This window comes from Pteropus medius, unplaced genomic scaffold (assembly GCF_902729225.1).
Source record: "Pteropus medius unplaced genomic scaffold, Ma_sr-lr_union100, whole genome shotgun sequence".
In the NCBI taxonomy this organism is placed as follows: domain Eukaryota; kingdom Metazoa; phylum Chordata; class Mammalia; order Chiroptera; family Pteropodidae; genus Pteropus; species Pteropus medius.
In genome coordinates, this window is record NW_024346150.1 from 3,933,423 (window position 1) to 3,950,591 (window position 17,169).

The following is a 17,169-nucleotide window of genomic DNA, read 5'->3' on the forward strand; positions in this document are numbered from 1 at the left end:
ATTATGATAAAACTAATCTAGAGGAACTAAGACTAAACAAAGAATACAGAACTACTGGAATTGACACTACCTGTGTGCAGCATAGCACCTCTTGACTACTTATAGTGCATATTTGAATTATTTTTAATAAACCAAATTTAAATATCACCAATTGCATGTCTTCTGTAACTGATGTATATGCATTCTAATGATATTTCTCGTGTTTTCCTCTATCTTTTTCAAGATAAGCATGCCTTGATTCCAACTCCATGTTGACAAATGGTTTTGGAAAACAGATCCCAAGAGAAGTCAGTAACCGCCCACAGTTCCAAGCCCAACAGAAAACACGCCCTAAGAATTCCATAAGCAACAAACTAAAGGATCTATTCCATGGTCCCGAAGCCCCCAAGAATCCTCAGACATTTCACTGCCCCCCTCTCCTAAGTCATCTTTGTCAAGGACTCTGATAAACAAGCTTGTTGATACAGCTATGCAGCAAACGGGCCAATAAGTATAAACAGCTGTACTTACATGTGTCTGGCTTGAGCTGACTGTTGGTAATGCCAAAGTACTGAGGATTTTCAATGACAGGGATCTTGGTCATTCCAATAATGACAGCATCGGGGCCACCCTCTGAAGATGATGGGGTATTGCTCCCATTGGAGATATGGTGGAGAGGGCTGGCAGAGTCATCATCATTGCTGATAACTGAAGCTGGGCCTAAAGTTGGAAAAAAGACATATTCTTCTATAATTTTTTAGTGCCTTTTTTGAGCTATAATTCACATACATAAAATTCACCCATTTAAAATGTACAATTCAGTGGGTTTTAGTGTATTCAGAGAGTTGTGCAACCATCACTGCAATCTAATTTTAGGACATTTTCATCATCCCAATTAGTTGTTACTCCCCATACTCTCCATTCCCAGGCCCAGGCAGCCATAAATTTAATTTCTATCTCTGTGGATTTACCTCTTCAGGAAATTTCATATAAATGGAATTAGATAATATGTGATCCTGTGGGACAGACTTCATTCACTTAGCATAATGTTTTTAAGGGTCATTCACATTGTAGCATGTGTTATTATTTTATTCCTTTTTATTTCCAAATAATATTCCATTATGTGGATATGTCACATGTAGTTAATCCATTTGTCAGTTGGTGGACATTTGGGTTGCTTCAACTTTTTGGCTATTGTGAATCATGCTCCTATGAGCATTCATGTACAAGATTTCGTGTGGACATATGTTTTCATTTCTCTTGGGTAGACTTGCCTGAGTCATATGGTAACTCTATGTTTCACATTTTGAGGAGTGGCCAAACTACTTTCCAAGTGGCTGCACCATTTTATATTCCCACCAGCAATGTGCGAAGGTTCCAGTTTCTTTAGTTCTTTCTTCTGTAATGTAATATATAGCTTTCCTCTCTGTTGTCTGAACATCTTTAGAACACTCTCTCATTGAAACCAGCATAAATCTAAGATTCTGTCTCACAGTATATTGAAAGATATACTAAGAATTTGAAGATCTGAATCCCTTTCTCCACTCTTTGATCAGGTCACTTACCTTCTTTGTACCTCTATATCCACTTACATTTATAAAATGTGCAAAATGATATCTGTTTATTATTTTATAAGACTAGAATGAGATTACTGATATGAAAACTTATTTTAAATTTAAACTTGCTTCATGAGTATAAATTACTGCTAGGTATTACTAAATGAACTTACAACTGGTGAACTAGAATTACATTGGACTGTCCTATTACTGTCTTCCTCTCTCTGTAAAATCTGTCAGTAGTTACACCACTTTTGCCTACAAAATAATGGCTCAATCCCATGGCATTTTACTTGCTTTGCCTTTTCCTGTAATATTATTTATAGAATCATTCCATGAATGTCTTTAGACTAAAGCAATAACCATAGCATTTTTCATATGACACTTTAATTTTCTCATCCAGTCTCAGAATATATATGCCTACTGTGTCTCATCTAAACAATCTGTCTGTTGGCCACTAAACCCATACTGTTACAACCAAAAGTAGATTTGTGAAGATAAAGGTCTATATGAGATCTTCAAAACAATTAATATCCCAGTGGCTCATGGTAGACACTCTATACATGAAAAGTAGACAAAGCCCCGTAGACATGTATTTTTCACACATATTTTTGCAGTGCACTGAATGGGTGCAGGGCCCAAGGAAAGAAACCACTGGCCACAGCTACTGGCATAAACCAAGAGGAAGATAGGAAGGAGAGGATAAGGAGGAAAGACAAAGAGAAGGCAGTGAAAAGGCAGAATTTAATACTCAGCCAAGGCAAATGCATACTAGGGAAAGGAAACTCTGAATCACTCCTTCCTGGGCAAGGGAATGTGTTTTCATCTAACCCCCCGAGGCTGCATGTTTCAGCACCTCCATCCATTCTTCACCTCTTCCCTCACATTTAACTATTTCAGTGGGAAGCACCACAATTCTAAAAACAAAAGTTGTTGTGTCATACATTTTTAAATTCCCTCTGAAATATCATTGTAATCCATCTCCCAATCAAGATCCATTTTCCCCTCATGGGGATTATCACAATATGTAGTGATAACAATTGGACATTCCCCGCTAGCTGAATCTTAAACAAACTATGCAGGAGGCATCCAACTGCTATTATAGGTAATTTTTAAAGCATTCTCTCAAGGGGATGTGCACTTAAGATGCCTTTAATGATACTCTCTGGCTTAATTCTGCAAACAAGTCCTCGCACAGCCAATTTAGAAGTCACAGAACACTCAAAGCAAAGGCAAGCTCTCCAGTTGTGTTTGTCTTTGTGTCTAGCTCGCCAGCATTAGCAAAGAGTAGAAATTCTGCCAACAAAAAAGACAAGTTCATTCTAATATCCTTAACCGTCCCTGCTTTATGATTTGCTTCCTGACAGGTCTAGATCACTCAGAGCTTAAACCCAAAGATGAAAAATTGAAAATACTGTGCTAAGGTTTCTGCATCTTGTAAATAAAACCTTCCCACCACAGGGTCCCTCACTTTGCTCATGATGCAGCTGTTCCCTCCTTCAGGGTTAGTTACCCAAGCAGGCTGCTGACTGAGTTCCCTGAGGGAGGTGTAGTCAAGGCCGCATCTTTCTCAACTGATTCCAGGCTGCACGTTTACCCTCAGAAATGCAGGAGCTGTCATACTCAAATACTCCACATGCTGTCTGAAGGCCAGTGATATTTGCTTCTGGAGCCCCTGCAACAATTAGAAATTTACTGATCCCAGTTGCCTTCATCTCTGATTCTCTCTTGGCCCAGGTCAGACTACCAAGATTCCCCTAGCATTTCATCATTTCAGAAGAGGTCGATACCTCGAAGACAATGTCAAGATTCCTCCAGGGCTCTGCCATGGACATAGCGAGGCCTTAACCTAAAGAGTTCAATGGAAAGACTTTTCTTCACTTCCCTTCCTCCACCATAAAACACTCTTTCCTTCCTCTAGCCTCTCTGATTTAAATCCTTGACTCTGAGGTAACAGATCAAAAGGAAATAGGCTCTCTTTGGGGGGCTTGGGAGATTTTAAGCATAGGAGCAGTATAAAACACCAAAGGTCATTTTTCAAAAGACTTTTCGCTCTGCCAGAAGGTTGCTGTTGACAAATCTGAGCAGCACGTAAACCTCAACAATTTGTCAATTGGAATATTATTTCAAGTGCTGTTTTCTTCATTATTGATGTTCCAAATCCTGGAAGATCGATGTGGTTGGCAAGGTTGCAGGGATTCAGCCCATTTTTCTATGAACATTTTGATCTAATGAAGCTCAGCAAAGTTGGGAAGGAGAAAAGCTCTCAGCGGGGACAATAAATGTCTATATAATTTGACAGCAGCCTGTCTGTGCATGTCATGCGATGTGTCATTGTGTGTCTGTGCACGTGCTTCAGGAGACACCATGAAAAGGCAGACAGAAGAGTCAGGGGCACATCACAGAGTGTTATAAGAAATTCATATGAAGACTTGAGAAAACGTCTTATAATAAAATTAATAAAAAGTTTTAAATTGCTGGGTATGTGCAATTTGCTGAGTTTGGGGTAGATAGTTCTAATTACAGAGCTGACAAATACCAGTTATGCCTGGAAACATTTTTAGCCCATTTCTCTTTTAATACATCTCAGATTTGAAGAGGCATTTTTCTTTTGTCAGAGCTGCTCAGTAACATATCCTGCATCTATGACTTTACAGACCTTTCTAAGCCGAACTTATTTTCCTGTGATAAGAATCTATGAAGGTCATCTGGGGAAGGAATTTCCTTCTCTCAAGACCAAAAAATGTCTTTAAGGTGAGGGGAGACTTTATTGTTCTTGAAGAGCTATATTAAGCATGTGCTTTATTTTCTGTATTCTAAAGTTTCAATATCTGGGGTCTTGATGACATTGGAAATACTGCCCTGTCTAGGGTTAGCTAGTTCCTCCTATTGATAGTAAAGAACTTTCCTGAGAGCATACCTTTTATATACAAACCAACTAATCCATAATCTACACTCCAAACACATACACATTTCTTATCAAGCTATTGTACTCCAGGCCACTATCCGCATGCCCACTTACCTCAGAACCAGGTATCAGACAACTAGGTCCTGTACTCCAGAACCTACTGAAGTTCTCCAAACCAGCCAATCCTAAACCTGCTTACCTTACCTTTCCCATTGCTTCCTGAGGAGACCACAATAAAGGCCCTTGTCCACGTTTTCCCCTCACTCCCGCTGCCTCCTGATCAACCCAGGTGTTCCCCATGTGCCCTACCCCCACCCCCCACCAGAAGTGGCATGCCCTCTTCTCTTGGGAACTGTGAGTAGTGAACTATCTTTTCAGTGGCAGTTGTTTCCTGGCCTATTGGCCTCACCACACCTAAACAATAACAAAACCAACATTTCAAAGCAGAAGCACCTCTGACGAACTGTAGCTGAAAGAACATTTATGAAGAAGAATTATCTCTGCTGGGTGAAACCTGTTTTTGAAGCTTTCCAGGTACCAGCAACCCTCTGCAGGGCAAACTGGCCTGGAAAATGTTTAAGTGGTTACAGTAATTTGCTATTTAGAGGAGAGAAGACCCCATCTCACTGTGCTGTTATGGGAGAGTTTATCACCCAACTCCCCCTGCCACCCTTATACACAGAACAAGCTTTAAAATAGTACACCATCAAGATTGCCCAGTAGGACACTCTCTGGTATCGCGAAATGACTATGATCAGCTGTGTCTGAAATTTGCCCCTGCGGAGTCACCAACAAATCCTGTTCTGGTCAAGCTTAATATTCCAACTTTGCCACATCTCCACTTTCTCTCTGCTCTTTAAGATCTTTCCCCTTGGAATCCATGGGGCTAGTTAAGAGACAAAGTGACAAATATCAGGCTCAAAAAGAACTGGAAAACATGGTTCCTCGTATGGGTGGATGAACACGTATGGAGCAGATGGCTCAGAACTGAAAGGCTCTGTGACACTGGTACACTTCTCCTACTTTGCAATTTTACCTGTAGCCAGCCGACCTTGCTTCCAAAATAAATACGAACCAATAGATGCCTCAGATGGCCAGATCTTGAAAACGCACATGCAGAATAGAAGAAAGTATGTTTTTTCATGCCTTCTAAGTAGTTCTTGTTTGTCACCTCTATACCCAAAGAAAATACTGAACAAATTGGAGGTCCCAGGAGATCACACCTGATTTCAATCCTAGAGATGTGATACATTATCTATACTCATTTAGTTGGTAGCTACAAACTCTGCTTTTCAATTGTCAGCACATTGTCTGAATGCAAGAAATAGAATGCAATCAAGCACAAATCACAGTGTCTGGATGTTAGTCTTGTTTTGAAAGAGAAATGGTCATAAATGAACAGCTGATTTACCAATTCAGAAATTTATTACATCTTGGCCAATGGGAGAAAGTTGACTCACACTTTTCCAGACTTGAATTTTCAGCTAACTTTGCCATGCACAGAGCTGTAGTACAGTTGCATTTTATTTCCTTACCCTTCTTAAAAATGCATCAACAACCTAGAATTGAATGACAGTTGATGCTTCCTCATAGGATAAAAACAAGTTGACTTCAAAAGTACAGAACCATTTACTGAACTCAATTAGCAACAGTAATGCCTTTTCCGGAAAACTTCTAGGCCTCTTTCTTCAGCAAATCAGAAACCAGGATCACAGAAAATGAATAAACGGCCAACAAGGATGGAGGAGAGCTAAGCAGTTTCATCTGAATTAAACACAAGCTCATTACTTAGCCAAAGAAGGAGTGAGTAACTACTTACCAACACCTTGTCTTGATTTTACTTTCCCAAATCCAAACCATGAGAAATCTGAAAACCACAACAAAACATAAAATAAACTTCGAAAGAGAAGCGTAAACCAGAGGCATTCAGCACTGTCCTTAGTAAAATAACTCAGGCTCCCTCAGAACGCTCCAGTGAGGACCAAAGCTTCCTCTCAAACAGCTAACCCTTGGATTTTTGTGTAAAGATTTATTCCTCATTCTGAGAACATGGAGGCTCAAATCAGATAGGAAACAGCAGCCTGTCTTCAAGAAAAAAACGGCCAAAATTCAAGGTTAACAACTCTGAGTAGTTTTCTTTCTTTCTCACTTTCTCTCTTCCCCCTAAATATCACATCATCTAACAGGAAAGTTGCAGGGGCAAAAACGCATAATGCATTTAACAAATACACCATGGTTCTGACCTGCAGCCCTGTGGGAAAATATGAAGAGAAAACAGATCTTTTCTGGAGCTGAGACGGGCAGTAAAAGAGGACCATGAAAGAAATCCCTTGGGATAACTGACACTTGGGCTGGGTGGGGATTCAAGAGGGAAAAGAAAGAGGGATCTTAATTCTACACAATTCCATGACTGACTTGTTGTGCGACGGCGGGCAGCTCACAGCAGTTCTGTGCCTCTTACAATGCAAGGCTCCACTGGTACGTGGAAGGAAAGGTCTGCCAAATGTTTGGAGGTCCTCCAATGAATAGAGCCCCAGTGAAATGCCTGTTTGTTACCTGGGCCCAGCTGTTTCCCTTCTAGGTAATTTCCACCGGGTTCAAAATGAATTCTACACAGAATTCCATATCCCTAGCTACAAGGCCAATAAAGGGAACGGAGCCTAAGCAAGTAACTATTTCTCAGCTCTTTAGATCTGTAGCGATTTTCACAGGCAGTGAGATAAAAAGGTAGGTAGAAGAAAAGCCATTTTAAATAAAGCAATGTATTTAAAAATATTTGCACACTTGAAAATACCTTACAAAGTTGTTGTCATGATTACTATTTTTTCAAGTATATTTAGCCCTCCCTTTCCTAGTACCTTAGAATTTCCGTTCTCTAACCTATTTTACTTCTGATTGGTATTCCTCTGAATGTTTTCTTCCAGGTTTTAGAAAACAGAATGAAGGGCTGGCTTTTATCCAATTCCAAATAAAGATTCTTTTGCACAGAAGACAGTGAACCTCATTCACAGGGTCCTTGGTCTAGCAACAGTAATGCCCTAGCAAAGCAGGGCCGTGCCTGTGGATTTCTTAGCCACAACTGTTTGATTTCCATAGTTTTAATTAAACCATAGATTGCATTTTTTAAGACTGCTTTTTTCATCTGAGCATTTTTTTCAAAATCACATTTCTATCTTACAAAAAATCCACTGAAGGACAATGCCATAGCATCTGATGACACATTTCAGACTTTTTTTTAGGCGAGCAACCCTTGATTGACTTCACAGATTGCAAGGACCTTGTCATTTTACAATTCCTTTATTTTTTATTTTTTACGCCTACAGCACCTGGTCTTCCTAGGTGGTCTCCCATCCAAGTACTAACCAGGCCTGACCCTGCTTAGCTTCCGAGATCAGACAGGATCAGGCTTGTTCAGGGTGCCATGGCCCTGGACCATTTCAGACTATTTTTTGATCATTAACTATGATAAACACAACTGCAATGAAATCTTTACACATCTTCAGTATTCTCATCCCTACTTTTAAAAGTAACTCTCTCAAGGCAAATTTTAGAAACAGAATGACTAGGTCAAAGAAGATGAATAATGTAAAGGTTCTTAGCATACGTAATCAAATTTCTTTCCTTCTACATTTGATCTTACTTCTACTGACTGTGTAGAGAGTGCATTTCCAGTGGAAAAGCTACTTCCATCACGCCATTGGTGTGTCTCCACCAAGCTGAACAGAGACCTGGAAAATACCCACCCCTGACCTCTGCTACATAAAACCACTCATGCCCCATGTCTTGTAGGCTGGTGTCTGGCATAGGTGCAGTAGATACAGGGTGGGGGAAAAAAACAATAACAACCAAGAATAAGGCATTATAACTCACCAAGTGCCTTCCTCCACCCCAAACATTTCTCCTTTGGTCCTCAGTCAAACCCCACAACATATTATACTCTGTTCAGTGACATGAAATTCAGAGACTTAGAGAGGATGGCAGACTTTGCAAAGGTCATGACTCATAGTGACTCAGCCTTCTGATGCCAAATCCAGGTTTTCTTTTATTCTTTCACAGTTGCCTTTTCAAAAATAGCCTAAATTAGCCAAAGTTTACAATGTTACAATGCGGATTCAATTTTATATACAGGAAAGCACTGTAAGTAGTGTATCATTCTCATAGCAGAAGATTTGAAGAGAAATGAGCTGCATGGTCTGCTGTCAAGAAGCTTACAATCACTACCCTAGAAATATGTCCAGGATGTATGAGCCTCAAAGGAGGAGCATCTATTCCAACGGGGGATGGGGGATGAGGATGGGTCAAGGGAGAGACCTCTGGCTTCTGAATAATGGATTACAATTTACTAAGAATGGTGAAAATCCAAGGGGATTTATGGCTAGCGTAGAGAGTACTGCCTGTATCAAAGGGCTGATGCAACTGGAAAAGGGAGGAAACGGAGAAACAAAAGCAAGGGCCAGGCCAAGAGTTTGGAAAGTAAATCTTTTATAATGAAAATTACAGGTAACCCCCTGCCATGTGCACACGCATATGTAACACACACACACACACACACACACACACACACCTGAAACATAAAACCCCTCAAGCCAGGCAATAGCATGATCAAGATTAATTTTAGAAAAGTAATTTTGGCTTCAGAGTACAAACAGGATTATAAAAGGGCAAGACTGAGGGTTAAGGAGGCTTCTAGAGAAATCAAGGCATGCAGGAACTGTGGCTTGAGCCAGGTAATAGGGAGGTGGGACACAGAAGAAAAGGGGATGGCTGTCAGATATTTTTAGGGGGATCGATAGGACATGATGATTGACTGCAAGTTGAGGAGTGTATGGGAAATGAACAATGAAAGTCTGGACAATGAGCCATATGCTAATACTGCCCACGGTGTCTCCAAGGAACTTAGAAGGGAAACAGGATTAGAGAGTCAAACTGACAGCGTTGATGTGGGGCACAAACCCCAAACAAGGCGTCTGTGTAAGGACCAGTGTTCAGACCTCAGAACACATGTGTAATACTTAAAATGGATTTGCCGAAGTTCAAGAATTCACAATTTAATGGGAGAGCAGAAGCTAGATATTGTACCTAGGACATGTTTCTCGTTTGGGCACCTAAAACATCCTTTCTTGCAGGCACAAATAAAAGGCCATCCAACTGAAGCTAACTTTTGACAAACTTCTTCCTAAATTACTAAAACATTTCTAAATTCTCTTTAGCAGTAACACAATTTTTATGTGGGAAAGAGTACAATCTTCTTGACTATATCCCATAGTACTTGGAAAATTTAACAGACCAGATATAGCAAGGTCACATTGGTACCTCTGCCCCATACCCCAAAGCTGTCCTTTGTTCGACAGCTCATTCTAGATGGATTTAAACAGTAGTCTTAAAATCTTAGTACTAAATTTCGCCAGCAAAATTTTCCCACAAGGCTGGAAAGAAACAATTTCTCAATTTCCTGTGATGTTTCACCCATTGGGAGTCTAGTCCTGCCAAACATTCTTTTATTTTCTGTTTAATAAGAGATACTTTACTCACTGCAAAATAAAGGGCTCCTTCAAAAGCAAATGTAGTTGCAGTAAGCTTAACGGAACTCCTCCTTTTAGAGTTTAGACCAACAAAGACTCTAAATTATGAAATTAACCGATTAAGTCCAACTTATATTGAAGAAAGTTCAATCTTCCATGACTGGAAAAGAGAACTATAGAAAAGAATGACACATTAACGCATTAAAAACCTTAAGATGGGACTTAAACTAAATAAAATAAATGGCAATGAAGATTGCTTTTCAAACATCTCCCAAAGGAAACAGCTAGGATTTAGGGGGTTGAAAAGGAATATTTATGATGCCAGCAAGAAAATCAGAGGAAGGAGCGAGAAACAAGTAATATGGAGAAATCTAATCTTCCCTGTGGGTGCTGACCTGCACAAACACTAAATGTGATTGTGAGAAGGGTTCTGATCTCTAGAGAACACAATTTCTGGATTTTTTTTTTCTTTTTTAAGTTAAAAAAATTAATTTAATATGTTAGGAGAAAAATCATTTTTCCTTGTAACTTTGAAGAAATTAAAATTTGCTATGTTCTCTAACATACTTTCTTAATATTTTAAGACAAGGCTCACCACCCTCTACCCCTCAAAAAAGCATCTGTAACATTCTCATTGAGGCAAATGGGAAAATATGATTCACCGACAGAAATGTACTTCACCTCCAACTTCCTACGGCCACACTCCCTGAAGGACATATGAAAGAGGAGCTCTCGGCTGCCTTGCTGCAGGGACCGTGTGGACCAGTGTTGAGCCCAGAGTGGACACTCAATAAGTGCTTGATGGAGTAGCTGGTTGCCTGTTACCTCAACAAAGAGCTCGAAGGACTGGTCATTGGCATGTAGGGGAAATGAATGCAAAGGATTCCTCTGCTGACAACATAATCATCTCCCCTTCCAACTGACAGACAATCAGAGCAAGTAACAGTTTGCTTAAAATTAATTCCAGTTCCTCAGGCCACTAAACAATGTAGTTTAGGGCCAAGTTTCCACTTCAATTTAATCTTAAAATTTCACTTAAGGACACAACCTTTATATAAATTCATATCCACAGACTAGGAATCAGGCTTGCTTTCAGTTAAATTGTTTGTGGAAATCATGGTGCAAAGAGTCCTGGAATCCTCCTGACCCACTTTCACTGGCTTCATTTCTTCCCTTAAACCTCCAATGTGACTTTTTATTACTGTTCTCTAAGCAACATTGAACACCTACAATGTGACAAATATGAAGGAAAATATGTGTATATTAGCTAAAACTGCTAGTCGCCCTCTAAAATCTTTCTTTTCTTCCACCCCACCTCCCACCCGGGCCCATGGGTAGACTACATTTCCAAGCCGTCCTTGCAGTTAGTTATGGCCACACCCTTAAATTCTAGCCAATGGACAGTGAGCAGAGCAATGATGAGCCTTAGCCCATCAAGACTTCCTATGTATGCTACCCCATGCTTTCCTCTTCTACTTGCCCTGAATAAGGACAATACATCAAACTTGGAAGTTATGACTTGAAAATAGCAAAGAAATTCTCTGCTAATTCTCTCAGTATTGATTAATGAGTATAGACAGCATAGAAACTGAGTTACTCTACTGAGGTTCAATAAAGTGAGCTAGTAATCCTCCAAATCTCATTCATATGCAAGAAATAAACTATTGTGTTTGAACCATTACCCACTTTGGAACTTATTTGTTAGGTAGGGAGCTTAACCTAACAAAACATATAGACAAAGAAAAAATTTTTTCTTGGTGCAGCTACTATAGAAAACAGTATGGCACGTCCTCAGAAAATTAAAAATAGAAATACCATATGATCCAGTAATTTTACTTCTGGATATTTACATAAAGGAAATGAAAACACTCAGAAAGATATATGCACCCCCATGTTCACTGCAGCATTATTTACAATAGCTAAGATATAGAAGCAACCTAAGGGCCCATAAATGGATGAATGGATAAAGAAAGTGTGGTATATGTATACAATGAAATTTTATTCGCCATAAAATAGAAGGAAATCTTGCTATTTGCAACAACATGGATGAACCTTGAGGCATTATGTTGAATGAAATAAGTCAGACAGAGAAACACAAATACCATATGATCTCACTTACATGTGGAATCAAAGAAAAAAAGAGGAGGAAAAAAGTCATAGATACAGAGGACAGGTTGGTGGTTGCCAGAGGTAAGGGGTTGGGGGAATGAGTAAAACAGGTGAAAGGGATCAAAAGAGACAAGCTTCCAGTTATAAAACAAATAAATTCCTGGGATGTCATGTACAGCATAGTGACAATAATAATACTCTACTGCATTTTGGGAAGTTGATAAGAGAGATCTTTAAAGTTCTCATCAAAAGAAAAAACATGTAATTATGTGAGGTGCTAGATGTTAACTAGACTTAATTATGGTGATCATTTTGCAATATATGCAAATATTGAATCATTATGTTGCATACCTGAAAATAATATAATGTTATTTGTCAATTACATCTTAAATTTATGTGCTTTTTTGTTTGAGATTTATTAACTGATTCCACAACTTCCCAACCCCCCATCACAAATTCAAAATTGTATATCCATGTATATTTGCATTTTTCTGAGGAGTCCACAGATTTCATTAGATTTTCAAAGTCTTCTTCACCCCAAAATGCTAAGAACAACTGAAATACATATAAATGACTTTAGAGACAAAAATATAAATGCATACCTATTGTGCATTTATATTCTATTTCATCATGTTCCCTATCAACAGATGATTTGGGTGCTGAGAACCTTCTATCATCTGTCACCTAGATTTTTGAAGTAGACGCCTAACTTGACTCCTGCTCTATTCTTGACTCCCCTAATCTCTTCTCCACAGAGCTGCCAGAGTAATCGTTTTCAAATATAAATCAGACTATTGCATTCTCCTGCTCAACATCCTTTAAATGTTTCTTGTTGTGTTTAGTATAAACTTCTGGTCATCACTGTAGAGTCCCACACAACGCGGCCTCAGCCAAGCCACCCCGTCCTCCCACCCCTCTATTTCCTAAACCGCCATAGTGGCCTCTTTCCTGTTCCCGTTCGCTTTGGCTTTTTTTTCTTGCCTTCTCCCAGAATCATCTTCTTGGCCTTATTTATGCCTAACCAATTCTCCTCCTTTAGGTTTCAGGACAACTATCACATCCTCTGAGGGGCCCCAACCTCACCACTTTAACCAGAGTCTTTCTCAACCCTTCTCCACTCACAATCATCTCATTCTTCTCAGGATGTACCAATAAATCACCTTATTCATTTGATTTATTGTATATTGTCTGTATCCCTTACTAGAAATTGAGCTCCAGGAAGTCAGCGACTGCCTTCGATGAGACTCCTCCAGAAACAAACGCCGACACAAGGATTCAAGTGTAGGCAGTTTAATTAGGAAGGGATCCAGGAAACATTAGAGGGAAGTGAGCAAGTGACACAGGGAGGGGAGAGAAACTTGTAAAGGATGCATTTTCAGTGGGTTGTACTGTGGGCAACTATAATTCAAATTCCTGTGGAACTTGGGGAGATGGTATAAAAAACACCTCAGAGCTATCTCATCCAAAAGGTGTGGAAGTTGGGTCATTTACCCTCCAACTACCATCTGATATTGGCTGAGGGCTTCAGAATAAAAGAAATCCCTTAAGGAGAGAGTCATGGATGCTCACAGCATGACACCGTGGACGAGTACAGGGACGGTCAGAGCCGAGAATATTTGGGTGGAACACCAAATATTTGCTACAGGGATCTCGAATGTGTAATTGACCAAGATCTCCAGTGCCTTGCACAGAGCCTCAATAAATACTTGTTGAATGAATGACGTAGAACAATTTTTAAAAAGCATAATGATACGAAGTACAGTAAGTCTAATGAAAATGCAAATATGAAAATTATGCACCCAACGTAAAAACCACTATATCTTACAAAATATATTTTCTACCCTCTTGATTCATTTGTGGCCCTCGAATAGGACCTCACTGCAGGCAGTCTTCAAAGGTGAGCACTACTTAGAACCCAGCACTCCAGGCAGGAGTATGAAATAAAGATTCTGGACTGGATGTCAGATGTGGGCTCTCTCTAGACATTGTAAGAAATTAACTGTATGAAATTATATGACCTCGAGTGAGTCATTTCCCCCCCGCCATAGACTTTGTTTCCTACTCCATGAGGACAGAGGTTGAAAAATGGCATTGAAGGCCCATTCAGGCTCTAGCGGTCTATAATATTAATTGTTAGGCACATATGACTGAGAATAGATTGCCATGTGGCCTTATATAGCTTTCCAGGGTATTTTGGGAATGTGAGATAATGTGCAATTTAAAGAAAAGCACTCGGTCAACTGGCCTAGATTTTCTCCTGCTAAATAATACTCAGATACTTTGGGGTCACTATATTCTCATCTTGAGAGAAGGGTCTGTGCCTTGCAAAGGCAATGCTAAAAAACAGTACTTATTCAATACTTGCTATATGCCAGAAAAGTTACTAGAGATTAGATAGTATTTTAATTAGGGAAAACTGGTCAGTTTTATTGCAGCATTAAAAAAAATAATAAAAGCAAACAAAAGCCTTAAACCCTACAAAGTTCAGAAGGCTCAAGTGGGAATAGATGAAACTAGTCTTGCTTAGAATGTAGCAAAATGTTCTGATTCCATATTTCAAACATTTAATTTTGAGGAAATAAAATTGCCAACTATTTCTCTCTTTCATTTCGAACATGTGGAATATTTCAAAGAAAATTCAGCTGGTCTACATCTTAGTCATTCGCAATTAAAAAGTGTTAGGCTTTTTAAATCTATTGTAAATTCTGAAGGTCTTTTTTTTTAACAAAAGTGGTCACAATTGTTCCTGGGTGGGTAAAAATTGAACCTCAAACTCCTAATAATTAGTTTCCAACCTTGGAAAGGCAGGAGCAACCTCTGTTTACTAATAAGAGTTGACAGACATGAGAGAATCATATCAAAGCTTTGCCTTTCTACTGTACAACCCCAGTGAGAGCTCAAAATGCTCTGTAAACACTTTTTCTTCAGCTGTCACAAGCTCCCTTCAGGAAAGGCAGGTGATGTCTGGATGCACACACACAATTTCCCTATTCAAACCTTCTTAACATTGGGTGAATGACTGCCTGAACTTCATCTCAAATTCTCTGCAAAGCAACGCTGGTGAGCACTGGGAGCAAGTCTTTGGGAAGTAATTGGCTGATTCTCAGGGAATTATCTTAGCGGTGATGTTAGTGGCCCTCAAAAACAGCGACAAGCCCATAGAGGCTGGCAAACACTTTAAGCCAAATTCCCACAGCTTTGTTTTCATGGAAAACCAAAACAATGACTCAGATCTCACTTACTTGCTCAGACCTGTCCATTGTACTGTCATCAAATAAGGCCAAAATGAAGGAAAGCTGCTCTCTCTGCTCTTTTTTTGTGCAAGATTTGTTGCTACACTAAATGCTCTTAGAAACGTCTTTGCAACTTCTGCTACATATTTATAGTTATATTCATATTTATGCTTGCATTATTTATATTCATATATATATATAAAACATGCGAATTCTTTTTTTAGCTCCTCTAAGCCAACATTTGCTGTACCTAATGGAAAGCACCATATAGGAATTTTTCATGATTATATTATGGAATTTTGAAGGGAGATGGAGCATGGTAGGGTTCTCAGCTATGATTCTCACTATAGGATATTTTCCATTGTCAAATGTTGAACTCTTCTCTACAATCTGAGAAGGCCGTGACATGCTTCATGTGATCCTTCAGTAACCTTGTATTTTTTTCCAGTGACCCACCACCCTGCTCCACACTCTTGAATCCAGCCAAGGTGAGGAAATGTGTAAGGCCAAGATGTTTACTTAATTTGATTACTGTGTGCTCTTCTATTAGGAAGCTTCCATAATGGAATAAGACATAAAAGGAATAGATACATTTCTAAAGCTGGGTGCTGAATAAAAATAATTGAACAAAATGACCATAAATAGAACAAAATGAAAACCCATTGTTCAAAATGCAATCAATGCCAGTCACACAGATTAATGATCAGCCACTCTGCTCAGTATCAGTTGAGGTGGTTACACACTGTCAGTGGAAGAAACCTAAACCCACATATGAAGGTGCATTTATTTCTTTAGTGTTTTCCACTAAACGCCCAATATGTTCTTTAAGATCCACTGCTTTTTGGGAAACTAATCAAAATTGACTGGCCAAATCAATGGATCTCAAATAGGGGCCATTTTTTTTTCCCAGGGGAAAATTGGCAATGTCCAGAGATATTTTGGGTTGTTTCAATGACAGCGAAGAGATGGAGGGTCTGAGCTACTCATATTTGATGGCTAAAGGCCAGGGATACTGCTAAACGACCAACAATGCACAGGACAGTCCCTCACAACAAAGAATTTAAGGCCCAAACCATCAACGGTGCTGAGACTGAGAAATACTACCCTAGGTCAGGGGCCAACAGAGGTGGAATTTGTCCTAAAACTTTTTATCCCTGTTAAATATAAACTGTAGTCTGTCTTTGTTCACTGTTGCTGTTGGAATATAGTGCCCCTCTGTTATTCTAATGTTCTTGTCACTGGTGTTCTCGCTGCCAGTCCCTTTCTCAATTTACCTTATATCTAGCAAGAAATAGCTCTGATATTGTCACTTCTGTTGCTCCCAAACACCAGAAAGTGCTATTCCAGCTCTAAAACAGAGAGGCAATGTAGTACAAAGGGACAGAAACTGGATCTGGACTCCATGCATTGGGTTTCAGTCTTTGACCTACTATTTCTTGACAGACACCCCGCAGTGACTTGGTCTAAGAATTTCTACTCAGAGCAATATTTTTCTGCCCTGGCCACCCGAAGGGACTGTTTTAGGATTATGTGAGTTAATATATATGTGAGACCTCAGTAAACACTCTGGTATTATGTAAACACAGGGGTAAGGAAATAATAATGGCCTAAACCCTCAGTGACATTCAAAACCTTGACCTGACCCCAGATTTGTCACTTATGACACCCCTTAAAGCATGTCCGATCCCAATGAAACTATTAGTTTTCATTCCTTAAGTAAATATGCTTTCTATTTTCCTATTTATTCATTAATTCATTCAAGAATTATTCTACCTGATAGGTATAAGACAGTGCGATAAATGTCCTGTATGTAACAAAGAATAGAGTCCCTGTCAATATGGAGCTTCCAAATTCTGTATCTT

The 17,169-nt window shown here is 39.4% G+C and overlaps 1 protein-coding gene and 1 pseudogene across 7 annotated transcripts in view; both read right to left on the reverse strand.

The window, feature by feature from the left end:
- NTRK2 (neurotrophic receptor tyrosine kinase 2) overlaps positions 1-17,169 on the reverse strand; it is a 319,040-nt gene that overhangs the window by 139,905 nt on the left and 161,966 nt on the right. For all 7 annotated transcript variants that reach the window (XM_039875643.1, XM_039875642.1, XM_039875641.1 and 4 more), the window contains one exon: positions 511-699. In XM_039875643.1, the coding sequence (XP_039731577.1) occupies positions 511-699 (189 nt within the window). The remainder of the gene's footprint in view (positions 1-510; positions 700-17,169) is intronic.
- LOC120613055 (uncharacterized) lies at positions 7,758-7,876 on the reverse strand (annotated as a pseudogene).